Source organism: Pongo pygmaeus, chromosome 17 (assembly GCF_028885625.2).
Source record: "Pongo pygmaeus isolate AG05252 chromosome 17, NHGRI_mPonPyg2-v2.0_pri, whole genome shotgun sequence".
Classification (NCBI taxonomy): Eukaryota; Metazoa; Chordata; class Mammalia; order Primates; family Hominidae; genus Pongo; species Pongo pygmaeus.
The window spans coordinates 61,322,551-61,339,358 of NC_072390.2; the positions used below are offsets into that span (position 1 = coordinate 61,322,551).

General features: G+C 48.2%; 1 protein-coding gene across 1 annotated transcript in view; it reads right to left on the reverse strand.

Moving 5' to 3' along the window:
• LOXHD1 (lipoxygenase homology PLAT domains 1) overlaps positions 1-6,921 on the reverse strand; it is a 181,203-nt gene extending 174,282 nt beyond the window's left edge. Inside the window, exon 1 of the mRNA XM_054460472.1 lies at positions 6,792-6,921. Within this exon, the coding sequence (XP_054316447.1) occupies positions 6,792-6,921 (130 nt within the window). The remainder of the gene's footprint in view (positions 1-6,791) is intronic.
• Between the last annotated feature and the right edge of the window lie 9,887 nt (positions 6,922-16,808).

The window sequence follows — 16,808 nt, forward strand, 5'->3', positions numbered from 1 at the left end:
ATCCTGTAGGCCTCTGAGCCGTGGTGAAACCTACAATATGTCCTGCTGCAAGACCAAAATTTCACATTTAAACCATGCACTCACTTTGTACACGAGGAGGCTGAGGGCAAGAGGGCAGGTCCTGCACGGTATCAACACCAGAGCCCGGCCCAAAGCCCCCAGATGCTCATTCTGTAATCTTTCCAGCACAACACACTGATACCCTCCTAGACATGGCCTTCTTCAGAGCCTGCACCCAGCTCCCAGCTTCCTCTCTGCCCTCTACACAAGGTGACTGTGGCCAACCCTCACCTCCCATGACCCCCTGGGCACTGACATTTCAGTCTCAGAAGAAGCCGTCCCAGTGCTGGGTGTGCAGAGCTTTGCAGGGGGTCCTTCTTTGGCAGGGGCTCTGATTTCTTTCTCCTCAGACCCTTGAAGCTTATTCTGTTTACTGTCAACACCTTTCTTATTCAGGGCATCAGTACAATTATAGCCCTATCCACTTCCTGGAGAGAGAAGGCAAGAATGCATCTGGATTCTTAGAGACAGCGGAATCTACTCCAGCCAAGTGAAGCAAGCAGGATGCAATAGAGATATCAGAAGGCTTGCAGAAGTTTTGGAAAGGCTGGAGGCATGTGCTCTATACCCATTTCCAGAAGCAACTCCTGGAATCACAGCACAGAACTAGCCTGGGGAAGGTTGCTGCCACCAGCCACCCCAGAGCCACATCACCTCTGCCAAGAGCAGAAAACAGCCCACCATCACCTCCCTGTCCTTCTGCTACTCATGTCTCCAAAATAATTCCTTGTCCCCAGCTCATTCCATTATGATGCTCACTTCTGAGTCAAAATCTTGCACTAGAACAGCCAGTTCTGGAAATCTAAGGTACATGTCTGCACCAAAGAAGGCTGAGAAAATAATAATTCCACTTTGGGAAGATGGAATTTACAATGTGGAGTCAGCAAAATGTGGGGAGGGTGTTTTAAATATTTGGGGCAAATGATCAATGTCCAACACATCACTGGATTGTATTAATACAAGTACTTAATAATTGTAGTAATAAACAACATTGAGTGGTTGCTTACTATATGCCCTGAGCTAAGGGCTTACATATATGATTGCACCTGATTATTACGGCAAACCTATAGTTATTTCTACTTCCAGTCTTTTCAGAACAGATCCCCAACCAGATGCTGAGTATATTTGAGCTGCCCCAAAGACGCCCAGATCATTAGGAGGATATTTTGAAGTTAGACATTCGTTATTCAAACCCGTCAATTCAGAGCCCATTCCACAGATATTTTGAAGTTAGACATTCGTTATTCAAACCTGTCAATTCAGAGCCCATTCCACAGAGGGCACAATTGGCAAAGTGCGAGGGAGAATGGGGGAGGAAGGAAAAACATAAATAACATGGAGTGTTCTGTTGTGTGCTAGGCACCTTGGCAGGTACTTTACAGATATCATTCATACTTCAGCATGCCCAGAGCCAGTGTGGGCTGGTGGAAAGTACTAGACTCCACTGCCACAGAGACCTGGATGCAGCCATTGGCTCCTCCACTTTGAGCAAGGTGACCCTGGACGAGTGTCAGCCTCTCTGTAACACCTGAACGATCTTACCTGGTTTGCAGGGCATTCTGGGGATTAGAGATGATGTATGGAAAGCCTCTGGCACACAGAAGAAACTCAACAAATAGTAACCTGGTTTTAAAACTATTGTTCATACGGAAAAGCCTACTTCAACTCTGAGAGCTAAGAGTCTGTTCTTTCGGCAGATTAGATGTAGCTCAACTAACATACACACGATCCACTGATATTCCAGGAGCCCTTCAGGAGACCTCTCCTTCTCATGTGGTCCTTACAGGCCTGTGAGGCACCAGGATCAGGAGTGTTTTGGGGTGAGTGGACCCTTTGATGTCCTTGGTTCTGATGAAGGTCCCCATCGAGGCACCATTAGGGGGAGAAAAGCAGCCATATATTTGCACAACTCCTCGTCTCTTGTGATAACCAAAGCCTTAATTCTTAATAGTCTATACCACAGGGAGCCTGATCAACCCCTGGAGCCCACTCCTGACTCCTCCCAGCACAGACCTGGGACCTGACGTGTTGCCCACACAGCTTGCACATAAAGGCATTTCCAAACCAAATGCCCACAGGATTTCCAGCCTGGTGGAAATTCTAGAGCCACACCACATGAGAGAAGACATAGACACTGGAGAATGCTTGGTTTGGAGAAAAGGAGAGGAGCATTGGAGAGGCATAGGAGAGGAATGAAAAACTAGTCAATAGTTGATTCTGGGATGCACAGCTACTTCTTAAACAGAAACAAACCATTAAAAAAAACTGACAAATTGGACTTCATTAAAATTGAGACCATTGAGAGAAAGGCAAGCCACAGACTAGGGAAGGTATTTGGAATGCATATATCCAACAAAGCACTCAGAACCAGAAGATACCAAAAATTCACATCAATCAATAAGTAAAGAAGGGAACCACACTACTTTTTCAATGGGCAACAAGTTTTTAAGAAGATAAGTGTACACTTAATACCCAGAAATTCCACTTTTAAGTCTTTATCCAAGAGAAATGAAAGTATGTCCCCACAAAGACCTGCACACAAATGTTCATAACAGCTTTATTCCTAATAGACCCAAACTGGAAACACCCTAAACATCCACCAACAGGGGCATAGATAAATGAACTGTGGTATATCCATACAACAGAATACTACTCAGCAATAAGACAGAATGAACTCCTGATGCACAATACAGATGACTCTCAAGTGCATTCTATGCAGAAGTCAGACACAAAACACAACATACTTTATCATGTCATTTATATGAAACTCTAGAAGAGACCAATCTAATCTATTGTAGCAGGAAGCAGAAAAGTGGTTGCCTGGGGTCAGAAGTAAGGGGGATTGACTGGGAAGGAACACAGGGAACCCTTGAGGGCCAATTTAAATGGTCCATTAATTGATTTCCTAGTGGATGCAAGAATGTAGCACTCACCAAACAGAACATTTAAAATAGGTGCATTTTATTATAAATAAATTATACCTCAATAAAGTTGAAAAATAGACAAAAGACTTAAATAGACATGCCACAAAAGAGGATAGCCACATAGCCAATAGACATATGGAAAAGTTCTCTGCCTGTTTATCAGAGAAATGCAAATTAAAACTACAATGAGACACTGCCATGTACCCACCAGAATGGCTAAAAATAAGAAGACTGACAATACCAAGTATGGGCAAGAATGTGGAGCCATTGTCACTCTCGTACATGTAAATTGCTCCAAGCACTGGTAACTAAACATATGCTCACTTGTGACCCAGCAATTCCACTTCCAATTATAAATCTAAGAGAAACAAGTACACGTGTTCTTCAGAATATGTGTACCAGATTTGTAGTAGCTTGACTTGTAATAGCAAAAACAAAAACAAAAACAAAACCCCAGAAATAACCCAACTGTTCATTGACAATGGAATGGCTAAGTAGACAGTGGTGTATGTATCAAATGCAATAGTAATCAGCAATAAAAAAGAACAAACTATTGTGTCACACATGGATAAATCAGATATAACGCTGAAAGAAAAGCTAGACCCACACAAATGTGCACACTGTATGATTCCATTTAAAAGTTCATGAACAGGCCAGGAGCGGTAGCTCACACCTGTAATCCTAGCACTTTGGGAGGCCTCATCTCTGAAGTAGGAATAAATTCTTCCTTGAAGGACTGTGATAAGGATTAAGTAAAATAGCTTTCAACACTTAAACTCATTGACCTAGAATTTACCTTTCTGGGAATTTACCTTATAGGCATTCTTCCACAGTTGCATGAAAAGATAGGCATTTCATAAGTGGTTACTATCATCATCATCACCATTGCTATAGTTTGAATGTGTCCCCTCCAAAATTCAAGTGTTGCCATTGTGATAATATTAAGGGGTGGGGCCTTTAAGAGGTGATTAGGCCATGAGAGCTTCCCCCTCATGAAAGGGATTAGGTGCCCTTATAAAGGGGCTTGTCCTTCTGCCTATTGCCATGTGGGAACACAGGAAGAAAGTTCTCGCCAGATACTGGCACCTTGATCTTGGACTTCTCAGCCTCCAGAACTTTTGAGGAAGAAAAAAAAAAATATGTTCTTTATAAATCACCAGTCTCAGGTATTCTGGCATAGCAGCGCCAATGGACTAAGAGAGAAATCATTGCTATCATTTCCATTGACAACATCCCCAAGGAAGCTGCCTTGGAAAATTGCATCCCAACAGATGCTGGGGGACTCCTGTCTAGGATGCAGGAGAGGAGATGCCTCCGGGGCTGGAAGCCTGTGCAGGGTGGCCTCTGAGGCCCCTTCTACTCTCCAGTTCTGGAATGAGTTATTCTTCCCATCATGGGCCCTGTCTTAGGAAACAGAGCAATGTGCCAGGTTCAGCCTGCCCTCAAAACATTGAGGGAGCTGCTATCCTACCTCTGGTTATTGGGGAACCCCAGGGTAGCCAGAAGGTAGCCTAAGAAGACAGAAGGAACACCTAGGCTTTTCTTCCCTCCTTCTTCCTCCCCATCACACTCATCAAGACTCTCCATGTAATACCAGAGCCCAGATTTCAAAGGAAGTGGGCGAACCGTTGTTCTAGCACTGAGAGGGTGACAATGACAGTACAGCTGGAGCTCAGCATGTGACCACCGTTAGCATCATCCACATTTATAGGCAGTACCCTGCAACAGACAGGAGAGTCCGTGGTTCCCTTAGAAATGTCAGCGTGGCACCCACCTCCACTTGCTCTTCTCCAGCTATTTTTACCACAGCCAAAATTGGGCAGTACAAGAGCAAGGACCAGCCAGACCAGCTGGATTCAAATCCTAACTCTGCTATTTACTAGCTGTGTGATCTTGGGCAAGTTACTTAACCTCTCTGTGCTTCAGATTCCCCATCTGAAAGAAAAGGCTAACACATCTGCCTCAATGTGTCATCATGAAGATGAAATTGGTTAACATGAATAAAGTGCTTCACTCAGCGCTTGGTGCATGCTGCATGATCCTATTCGGCAGCATCATGAGACGAAATGGGGCGCTTGCCTCGAAAAAGATATTTGAGGTTCTTGTTGTCCATCCTGTTTGTGACCTTGCTCAAGTCACTTAATGTCTCAGGGCCTCAGTCTTTAACTTGTGAAGTGGTACTAATCTGCCTGCCTTGACTGTGCTCAGGGATCTTAAGGATCAAACATGAGAACATTAGTAAAAAGGCTTCTGAAAGGATAAAAAGGAGAAGGATCATTACAGCCACACTGAGGCATGCAGAGCTCATAAACAAAAGTCAACAGTGTGCTGGCTGTGAGAGGTTCTAGAATGATCTCACCAACAGTTACGTGGCTGGGGAGAATCACCCGGGGAGCCAAGCACACATGTGGGGATGCTGCCCTGATATCTCACTTCCCAGCCCCTCCCCTCACAAGAGGGTCAGAGCTTGAGGCACATGTGCTGTTAGAAGGTGGCGGATGCTTCCTTTGTCCTGGGCCCACTTCCTTCTACTACAGCCCCCACTTCTACCCTTGGAGGTGCCCAGGATTCTGTACCTGGAAAGGGGCCACAGCCTTCCTGGCCTCAGCTGAGACCACCTCCTCTGAGCCCGGGTCTGTGCAGGGGCTGAATGATGAGGACTAAAGACAAGTACAGCAAGGCCCCACCCTCACAGTTTAGGGTGACTGTGGCTGCAAGCCGGACACAGCCGGACAAGCTTTGCAGGAAACAATGGAACAATTATGAATTGGATATAATCAGGGAAATCATGGTGGACTAGAATCAAGCAGGGCTTCATGGAAGAGATGGGATCTGAACTGGGCTTTCAAAGTGAGGACAGGAAGAGGGACAAAGGGGAAGACAAACAAGGCCATGGGCAGGCACAGAGCACACATTCAATAAATACTTGTTGAATGAATGAATTAGTGAACGCATGGATGACTATGGTGCTTACGGGGACTAGTGAGCCACTTTGGAGTCAGCACTGAGAATTTAAATGGCTTCAGAGACCAAGCAGGCAGCACCAATGAGTAAATCAGACCTAGTATGAGATGACAGGGAGTGGTGGAGACTGTGATAAACTGGACGTCCACAGCCTATTGGCATTCACAGAAAAAAGGATTTCAAAACGCTGGAAAGGAAAAAAACAACTTAAACTCTGCCGGCCAAAACCAGCTCTAGGGTCACAGTTCACTTCTTTGGTTTACCTGGCAAGGAGTTAGAGCAATTTCAAGCAGGTCTCGTGTGGCCCAGGGAAAGATGAGACTAGAAGGACAAGGCCCTGGGGTTCAGAGCACCAGCCGCCCTCGACCTATGGGACGGACATCTCTTTGCAAAGCCCCAGGCTCCCTGTCTCCATCAACCACAGTGGGTATAGGATGAGGGGTCAGGCTTCCTCCCCAAGACATCCTTTCATGACCCCAGCAGTTCAGGGCGCTCTGCCTGATGCAGACCACGTACTTGGGGACCAGACTGGAACGTGGCTTTGGGGATGTTCAGGAGCTGGAGAACATGGGGCCGTGGGGGCACTGTGGCTCTAGTCTATTCTGTTCCACTGAGAATCGGAGGCTAAAGGCAAGTTGCTCCACCTGTCTGTACAACAGGGACCCCACCATCCCTGCATAATGCCTGCCTTCTTACTCCGAGGGGATGTGGAACAGACACATGGGATAATCAGTGAGAAATGGTTTGCTCCGAAATCTTAGAATGACTCCCCCCAGCCAGGAACAGACCCCTGCTCACCGCAGCCAGCTGCACCACCCGCCCTCCCAGGCTGGGACCCCGCACCTTTGGCCTTGTAGTACTCGTGTTCCAGCTCCCCCTCGTCGTCCTCCGAGGCGTAGTTCAGCAGCTCCGCTTCGTACAGAGCTAGGAAGTCGATGTCCTTCTTCCTTCGCTTTTTCTTCTGGGGCATCATTCTGTCTGCTGCCTTCTCCCAGCGCTCACAGGCTCACTGTGTCGCCTCCTCACACCTGCGGGAACCTGAGACCTCCTCCCTCAGCTCTGGCGCCCACGGCTCTCCTGTAGCTCAGGCCGGGGTGGGCCAGAGTGCCCCCTTTTCTTGGCTTCCCCGTGCCCAAGGTGCTGTTCCCTCTGCCCTCTCTGGCTCCTGAGCTGAACCTCAGTGCCTTATCTCTGAACTTCCTGTCCCTGTCCCCTCCCACTACCCTCTGATGAGCCACCTCCTCCTCCTCTGTACCTGCCCCGGGGCTTCTCCTTGGGCCTCATCACTTATTCATGGCGCTGAGGGCAGGCTGGCTTCCTTCCTCTCTCCCCTCCCCACCAGCCCCGTCTCCTCCCTATGGAGAATCAGGTGACGCGGAGCCCTTGACGTCCACTTCCCACCTGGCCTCACAGCCAGGGGGTCACCTGGGATCCCTTCAGACCACCCCAGGGACAGGTGAGGGCTCCTCACCCAGGAGATCTCCCAAGCCTCACAGCCCACACGGGACCCTCCTGAGGAAGGCGGGGCCCCGGAATCAGCCAGGCTCCCAGGACTCAAAGGCCTCCGTTTCTCTCCATTATTCATGACCTCTGATCGTCTTACGGAGCAGGCGGGGTTCTCGCTGGATCCTTCTCGTTCTCTCTCTCTGCTTCCATCTCATCAAGACTGCGGGCTTCCGGAAGTGGCCTCTGGGCACGAGGAAAGCTAGGGCACCAGAAAACTCTCCCCGCTCCCCCTGCCAGGTGAGCTTTATACGCACTAAAGTTTAAACAACAGCGTAGCCGATGCCCTCCCAGGTGAACTCACTAACTCGATCAGCTCACCACCTGGACTCACGGGAGGGCATCAGCAAGCTCCTACCCCAGGGCGCACAGCCCTGGCTGCACACCAGAATCCCCCAGAGAGGTGTTGAATGCTAATGCGTGGTTCCCACCCCCAAAGATTCTGATTTGCTTGGTTTGGGACGCCCCTTGGGGCCCAGTTTTTAAAGCTCCTGGTGACTTTCATGTGCAGCCATGTTGAGGGTCCCTGCATCGCTTCTCCGGTAACTTAGGTGTGCTAACAAGAGTCCTCTAGAAGCAACACGTGTGATTTTGTCCTCTAAGCCAAAGTAATGACTCTAAAGGGGAATTTCAGGTGGAGAGGAGTAGAGGATTTGGAGCGGACGCCTGAGGAGCAGTCGGCACTCACAGGCCTCCCCGGCAGCCTGGGGCAGCTTTGGTCCTGCCCTGCTCTTTGGAGCCATCCAAATATTCCACTAGGGGGAGGCATCTCTAACCCCGAACGTTCCTACCCAGGAAAGATCAACCTCCCCTCTTCCCCTATTCAGCTGAGGGGCCGCCCTTGAAGCAGCTCAAAGTCCGCTGAGGACCAGGAGTGAAGTTTAATGGTGGGTGGCGCGCGCCCCCTTCTGGCCATATGTGGTCTGACCGCTGCTGTTTACACACCTGGATTCTTTAGGAAGAGACCTTCCTTAAGGATCACTAGGAATCTACTAAGAAAACTCATTTTACACGAGTACCCATTCAGGGAAAAGATAATAAAACGTTTCTTAGAATTTTTTTTTGAGACGGAGTCTCGCTCTGTCGCCCAGGCTGGAGTGCAGTGGTGTGATCTCGGCTCACTGCAACCTCTGCCTCTCGGGTTCAAGTGATTCTCCTGCCTCAGCCTCCCGAGCTGGGATTACAGGCACACACCACCATGTCCAGCTAATTTTTGTATTTTTAGTAGAGACAGGGTTTCACCATGTTAGTCAGGCTGGTCTCGAACTCCTGACCTCGTGATCTGCCCACCTCGGTCTCGCAAAGTGCTGGGATTATAGGTGTGAGCCACCGCGCCCGGCTGTTTCCTAGAATTTTAAAAGCTGAAATCAAAATATTTTTAGAGAATCCCATGGTACTGGAACACACTGGCTAGGAGGTCAGGGAAATAATTCTATATTATTTCTGTATTATTTCAAGGTTCTCCAGAGAGACAGAACAACTAGGATATACAGATCAGCAGATACATGACAGGAGGCTTACTAGGGGCATTGGCTCATGGGATTATGGATGCCGAGAAGTCCCACAACAGGCAGTCTGCACGCTGGAGATGTAGGAAGGCTGGTAGTGTGGTGGGTCCAAGTCTGAAGGCCTGGGAACCTGGGAAACCCGTGGTGTAATTCTCAGTCCCAGGCCCGAAACCTGAGAACCTGGTGGCAAGGGGGTGATGGGGCAAGTCCCAGAGTCCAAAGACCGGAGAACCTAGAGTTCTGATGCCCAAGGACAGGAGAAGAAGGGTGTCCCAGCTCCAGGAGAGAGATAAAACATTCACCTTTCCTTTGCCTCTTTGTTCTGTCGGGGCCCCCAGCCGATTGCATGGTGCCCACCCACATTGAGGGCACATCCAGTCATGTTGACACCAAAAATTAACCATCACAAATACCAAGAGTTGATAGGGACATGAGCAGCCAGAACTCTTATACTGCTAGTTGGGGTGTAAAATGGTGCAGCCACTTTGGAAAATAAAACAAAGCAAATACTTCCCATGTAACCCAGAAATTCCACTCCTTGGTATCTACCTAAGATAAACGAAAAAGGATATCCACACAAGATCTGTATGTAAATATTCATAGAAGCTTTATTCATAACCAAAAACTGGACACAACTCAGGCGTTCATCACCTGGCCAGTGGGTAAACAAACTGAGGTACATCTGTACAGGCAATAATACTCAACAATAGAAAGGAAGGGAGTCGGGAAACATGCTTCAACATGGGTGCATCTGGAAAGCACTACACTAACTAAGTGCAGGAAAGCGGTCAGAAGAAATACATGCTGTGTGATTACATTGATGTAACATTCTCTAAAAGGTAAAACTATAGGATCAGAAAACAGGCCTGATGGGTGCAGTTGCTCACACCTGTAATCTCAGCACTTTGGAAGGCCAAGGCAGGAGGATCGCTTGAGCCCAGGAGTTTGGGACTACCAGCAACATAGGGAGATCCCGTCTCTACAAAAAATTTAAAACCTGGTGGCACAGACCTGTAGTCCCAGCTACTCAAGAGGCTGAGGCTGGAGGATCATTTGAGCCCGTGAGGTGGAGACTGCAGTAAGCTGCAGTAAGCTGTGATTGTGCCATTGCACTCCAGCCTGGGCAACAGAGCAAAACCCTGTCTGAGGAAAAAAAAAAAAAAAAGCCTATGGTTGCCAGGGGCTGGACTAGGGGGAGGGAATGGTCTGTAAGGAAGCATAAAGAGGCATTGCTTGGTCTCAGAAGCAGGACATGGGCTCCACCCTGTCTCTCTGAAGTGGCCTTATCTGCTGCCTTTCCATCTCCATGTGATGGCCTGTCTGGGTCACGCCCATGGGGCAGGCCTGCCTATTGACCTAACTCCCACCCCAGCTCTTTGGTGTGAGGATCCTGCACATAGCTGACTGTGAACAGGTGCTCAGGGCATGCTTTGCAGACCCACTTCTCATCCCAGGGCAAGGTCTAGATTTGCGGAGAGGTAGGAGGAGGCCTCAGTAGGCATAGCATAAGGCCCTGAACTGTGCAGTGGTGGTGAGGAGTCCTAATTGATAAAGCTGAGACGTGGAGTCCCATCGGTTTCTTGTGTACTGATAAAAGCACAAAGGACAGACAGGGTGATTACTTGGGTGGGACCCCAAGCCTATGATAATAGGGAGGGGTTGTTCATCCAATGACCATTTGCATGTGGACAGACATATCCAAATGTGCAAAATGATATCGTTGCACCCGTCTCCTTCTCCTTGGAGTACATTCTCTTGCTGCTGGATGGCGTTGGTCACGTTCCTCTCCATTTCAAAAACCTCTGCCTACGCCCCATGGCAATTGAATTTTCTCAGCCAGAGTTCTGGATTAAAAGCAACAGAAACCAACAATGGCTAGTTTAAGTAGAAAAATTATTTTTTTAAGCTGATGGAAGGTGGATCTCAGAATGTCCCAGAGATCTACACTCTGGAAATGATGCCTAGAATCATGCTGGTCCAGACAGGACCCGACTTCCACTAATGCTGGGCCTGGATGTACAGTGTGCACCACAAGCTTCAGCACTGGCTGTTGCTGCTAGAACCACAGCGGCTGCCTGTTTGTGCCGCCCTGGCCAGAATGGACTCTGCTGCCTTCTGCCATTCACGCTGGGGCCGGAGCATCTGATTGGCTGAGTCTAAGTCATGTGCCCACAGCCTTGCTGGAAAGGAGGCTGGGAAAGTGAGTATTTGGCCTTTCCAACTGCTATGCTGGGAGCTGCGCTCTTCTCAAACTTTAGAAGGGGATTCAGATGCTGGATTACCAAGATAACAAATGTCTGTGAAACTAATAGAATTCTAGCTCCTCAAGCTGATAGCGGAGACCCTCTATAATCTGACCAACCTTCTCCTTATGAAACCCACACTGTGGATAAACAGAAGAAACCCCTGTTTTCTAAATGTGCCTGGTGCTTTCCTTCTTCAGGCTTTAGTTTACGCTGACGTTAGAGCTGTTGCGTGCATCCCTGTGTCAGCCAGCTATTGCCACACGACAAGCAAGCATACAAATCTCAGTGGCATGGCGTTACCTCTCACATGTCTGGGGCTGGGTTGGGATGACATATATATGCTGGGCTCAGCTGGCAGGGCTGCCTCAATCTATAGGACCAGCTGAACATGGCCAGGGCAGCTCTTTTCTATGTGAGTTTGAAACCATCCCTATAAACTTTATAAAATTAATCAGCAAAGAAGGGAGGGGGAGAAATGAAAATAAACCAAGCTTGCAGCACACTCAGCATTCATCAGTAAGTCAGCTTGCTCTCTTACCCACTCCTCATGGTTCCTTGCCTGTTGCCTCAGAATAACATAGATCCTGTTACAAGATCATAGTTCCCCTTAACTGCCCTATTGACAACAATCTGAACATTATAAAACATGAAGATTTCCCTTTGAGATACTCCTTTCAGGTCCTGCGTAGCAGTGAAACTCTGATGTCAGCTGATCTGAAGGACCCCAGGAGAAGCTGACTTACCAAGGAATCACCCTCCATGGTCCCCTTAAAAGCCCCAGCTCAGAACTCCTTGGGGGGATGGATTTGAGGGTCTCCTCCCAACTCCTTGCTGGGTGCCCTATGATCATAAAACTCTTTCTGTGCTCCAAATCCTGCTGCCTTGGTGTAATTGGTTTGTAACTGCACAGTAGGCATACGAACCTATTGGTTCTATAACAGGTTCAATCTGGGGCCAGGCTGAAGGAGCACCAGCCACCCAGGGCAAGCTCTTCTCATGGCCATGGTAGAAGTGCACAGGGGTGACCCTGGAAATGCAAGCACCTGGGAGGCCTTTTAGTTACATCACATCTGCTGACACCCTTTGGATAAACAAATCAACACATGTGGCCAAGCCCAGAGTTAAGAGGCAAGGAAGTGCTCTCTATTTTGGGGGATATAAAGTTACATGGCAGGGGGTGTGGACACAGTGAGGGGTGAAGTATTGAGACCAATCATTTACTCTATCCCAATTGCCTATTTTTTCCCTCAGACTTCAGTTTTTCTAAACAAGTCCTATGTACCTCAAGTGCCTAGCAGAAAAGGAACGTGGCCTTTAAAAGTAAATGAATGAGCGAATTACAAATATGTGGTGGGAAGGTGGTGATAGTGAGCATACATCAATGCAAATAACATACATGCATGTCCTGGCAGCTCCGGCTCCCACCACAGCTCCCCACCAACCATGTGCCCCTTATTTCTCAAGGTAACTAGCTAGTCTGACATCTCAAAATGAGGCATCTCTTCCTCTGGGAGCAAGAGAGTGATGCAGTGCTGTGAAGTTGGTGGTTTTCTGGTTCACTGAAATGTTAGTTCCCACAGCCACTTTAGGGAAGCCTTCTCCCTGGGTTCGGCTACTCAGAGTGTTAGAACAGTGAGCCTTCAACCACTTCTGCCCCCCTCCAATCCACTCTGCTCAAAGCAGATTTTATTAAAAATAAATCAGATCATGTCTCTCCCCAGCTTATGTGCTCCAGTGGCTTTCCCTGACCTTAGGACAAAACCCTAACCTGTCTCCAAGGCCTGCAGGCTCTCACCTCCTCACCCCGTTATCCAACCACACTGGCTTCAACCTGCCCCATTTCCACCAACCCCACTCCTCTCCTGACTGGCCTCACTGTTATGATCAAAAGCACACCCAGCCCCCTCATTGTCAATGGCAAACAGACCCCATTTTTGTAATCGGACCCTCCTCTCTCTTCCCAGTGCCACTGCCTTAGTCCTCTCCTCCTGCCTCTCTCACTGGGATCATGCCCCTACTGGCCACCCAGCAAATTACTCTTACCTCACTCAAGTTGGAATTCCTACGGCGCACCTGCAAGAATCATTTCTCCAGAAAACTGATGTGAGGACACATTATTTCCTTGTTACCCTCTCTTTCAGGAAAAAAATGACCAATTCTTTAGCCCTATTTGCAAAGTCTCCCCCAAAGTCTGGTGCTGTCTCTGTCCTCTGCATCCCACCCCACCCTGTGTGACCATGTGCAAACTCATTTCTTGCTAACTTTTCGGATTCAGATCCATCTGCTTGTAATGCCTTGCCTTCCCTCAGTGGCAAGTTCCAACATGCAATCCAAGGCCCAGTCAGCAGTCACTTCTGTAAAACCTTCCTCTGCTCCTCAAGTTCCTCTCTCCTTTGCTCATACCTCAATTGTTGCACACATCTCATCATTTTGTAATTACTTCTGTACCCAGTACATCCAACAAGCAGGACTCCCAGATATGATAAAAAGCACATTTATTTTTGCTTAGTGAGAACAGTCCTTCCCTTGACACTAGATAAAATCTTGAACAGATCTGTGACTGTTTGGTGGATCACTTTCAGATCATTTAAAAGTTTTACAGACCCTGTAAGTGATGAATGTTGTCTCAAGTCAACAATTAGAGCTGTATAGAGCCTGTAGGAGCCCACGCTGGATGTTCATGAAACTCAGCCTTTTCCATGTCTCTTCCTCAGCCAGGCCTGGCAGCTCAGCTGCTGCCTAGGGAAGGGGCCAGTCACCTCCTGTCCTGCTGACCTCCTCCTGCTCTTGGTAGTTGCAGATTCTGACATATGCCCCAGCCACCCCCACCGCAGGGTTGGGTCACTCTCGTGAGAGGACTCTATGTATTCCTGTGGTCCTCATGGATGTTTAAAGCCAATTCTTCTGTGGGAAGGCCTGTGGGTTTTCCCAGGCTCCCCTCTGACCAGGATCCCCTGACATGGGCCTCTCCTGATCCCACCTCCACTTCTGCTCCAGAACTACACCCCACAGCCTCCCACTGCCAAGGTCCCCTTATCCTTTCTAAAGACCTCTGGCTGACTTTTGAGCATACATGCCCGCCACCAGGACTGATCCCGCTTTGACCCTCCGTCAGCCCAGCTCTGCTGCTCTGGGCCCCTTCAGCTTCCTCAGGCCAGAGTGCAGCTCTAGCTCCAGTGCTCTGGGACCCAACTGGGGGAATCCACAGCAAACTCTCTGGGTGGCCTTGTGGAAGCCCTTCTTGCTAAGCCTGGAGTCAGGAGGAAGCACTGACCCCAACCCTCTACCTTGAGGATGGGATTCCTAGCCCAGTTTTCTCCATGAAATCCTTTTAAAAAATCAATGAGGGTCAGGTGCAGTGGCTTACAACTATAATCCCAGCACTTTGGGAGGCTGAAGAGGAAGGATCACTTGAGCCCAAGAGTTTGAGACCAACCTGGGAAACATAGTAAGACCCTATCTTTACAAAAAATTAAAAAATGAGCCAAGTTACTCAGGAGGCAGAGGTGAGAGACTCTCTTGAGACTGGGAGTTCAAGGCTACTATAAGCCATGATGGTGCCACGGCACTTCAGCCTGGGTGACACAGCAAGACCCTGTCTCAAAAAAAAAAAAAAAATCAGTGATTCTATTAGCATTCTGTTATCCCTTTTATATCTTTAATCTTCAAGAAGGGCCCAAGAACAGTTTAACTGGTTTTTGACTGATTTGTCTGAAAGCTCTGTACATGGTCTAGGGCCTCCTTTACAGAGCGGCATTATTGTAGCTTGATGCCTTGGTTGAAACTCCCCACTTCATATCTGGTTACACTTGCTGATCTCTCTCCTCCAGCAAGCAATCCCATTCTCAAGTGGGACTGATGTCTTAGACTTCCGTGCCCCTGCTGAGAAGCGTCATCCTTGACACAGCCCTTTCCTCTTCCACCCCCATTATCATCTGTCACTGGCCTCCTTATCCATCCGGCTCCTGGGGAGCTCTCAGCCCTGTCCCCTTTGCTCCATCCCGCATCACCCATCGCCCTGGTCCTCACCACCAGCAGCAGCCTCCTAAATGGCCTCCTTCCAAACACTCTGGGCCCCAGCAGTTTCACATTTCACGCTGCAGCAGGGTGACATTTTTCAGTGTCAATCTGATCATGTCCTCTTCCTCCTTATGACTCTTCAAGGACTAGCTGATTCTCTTAAAATCAAAATCAATATCAGTTATGGGGACACATTTCCCCATAGGGTCTCACCTCTGTCCAGTTCTCCAACTTTATCTCCCACCATGTCACCCTCCTTTTCCGGCAGGAGCGTGCTGGCCTTCCATAAGGGTCCCAAGCTCTCTCCTGCCTGGAATTGCATCCCCCACAACTCCACCTAGCTAACCCTGTCTCTCCCAGGAAGCCCCCCTTGGTGCTTAATCCCAGTTCGTGGCTACCTATCTCAGCCTCTCATAGCACTTGCATGTTCCTTTGTAGTATGGTTTATAACGAAATATTTAGCAGTGAGGTTTTTTTGATTACCTGTATTTCTCTGGCCAGACACTATGTTCCACGAACGTAGTGATTGAATGTGCATTTGCAACTCTTGTATTCTCAAATACTCAAGTAGCTTGACCTAAAGCAGGGGTTCAGAACATATTTGTTGAATGAATGAAGTGACAAATAATATGCATTTGATAAATATTTATTAGACTATAATCACCTTTAATCTTCAGCTCGTTCATACATTCATTCATTCAAAAATGTGTATTGCAGTTCCACTTCCCTGTTCGTCAGATCTTTTTCTTACTATGATATACAGAAGACAGGCCAGGCACAGTGGCTCACGCCTATAATCCCAGCACTTTGGGAGGCCAAGGCAGGAGGATGGCTTGAGCCCAAGAGTTTGAGACCAGCCTGGACAACATGGCAAAATCCCATCTCTAATAAAAATAGAAAAATTAGCTGGGCATGGCGGTGCACACCTATGGTCCCAGCTACTTAGGAGGCTGAGGTGGGAGGATCACCTGAGCCCAGGAGGCAGAGGTTGCAGTGAGCCAAGATCATCCCACTGCATTCCAGTCTCAGTATCAGAGTGAGACCCTATCTTTAAAAAAAAAAAAAAAAAAAAAAAAAGGCAATGCCCAGGTCTCAGAGATGAACCTCCAATAGTAACCTTAGGTTCCGTCATTGTTTGCTTGAGTGTCTGACATTTTACAATTGTCATAATGAAACATTTAAACATCTTATAGCTGTCACCAAAATTCACCTTAGAGACGAAATGGTCCTCTTTGAGAAAATATCTTTGGAAGGTAGAAGGTGAGCAGAGACCCAGGCTCAGCAGGAGACCAAGCAAACAGAGAATGATTCAATAGCTCCAAAGAGACAAATGGGGAGATGGAGAGATGAGAAAAGGAAGGCCAAGAGGGAAGAGGTGGAAGAGAGAGGCCAGAGAGGTAGGGTAAGGCCAAAGTCATGAGGTGTGTCCACACCAGAAACTTGGCTGGTGGCTGGGCTGTCTCTTTTTCAGGATGTCTGAAGTGGTCTCAATCCCTTTCCCACTGCTTCCCACCACACTCTGAGACACACTACACCATCACAGATATCAAGGAAAGGGCTGCATCTAATATCTGGATGGTCAA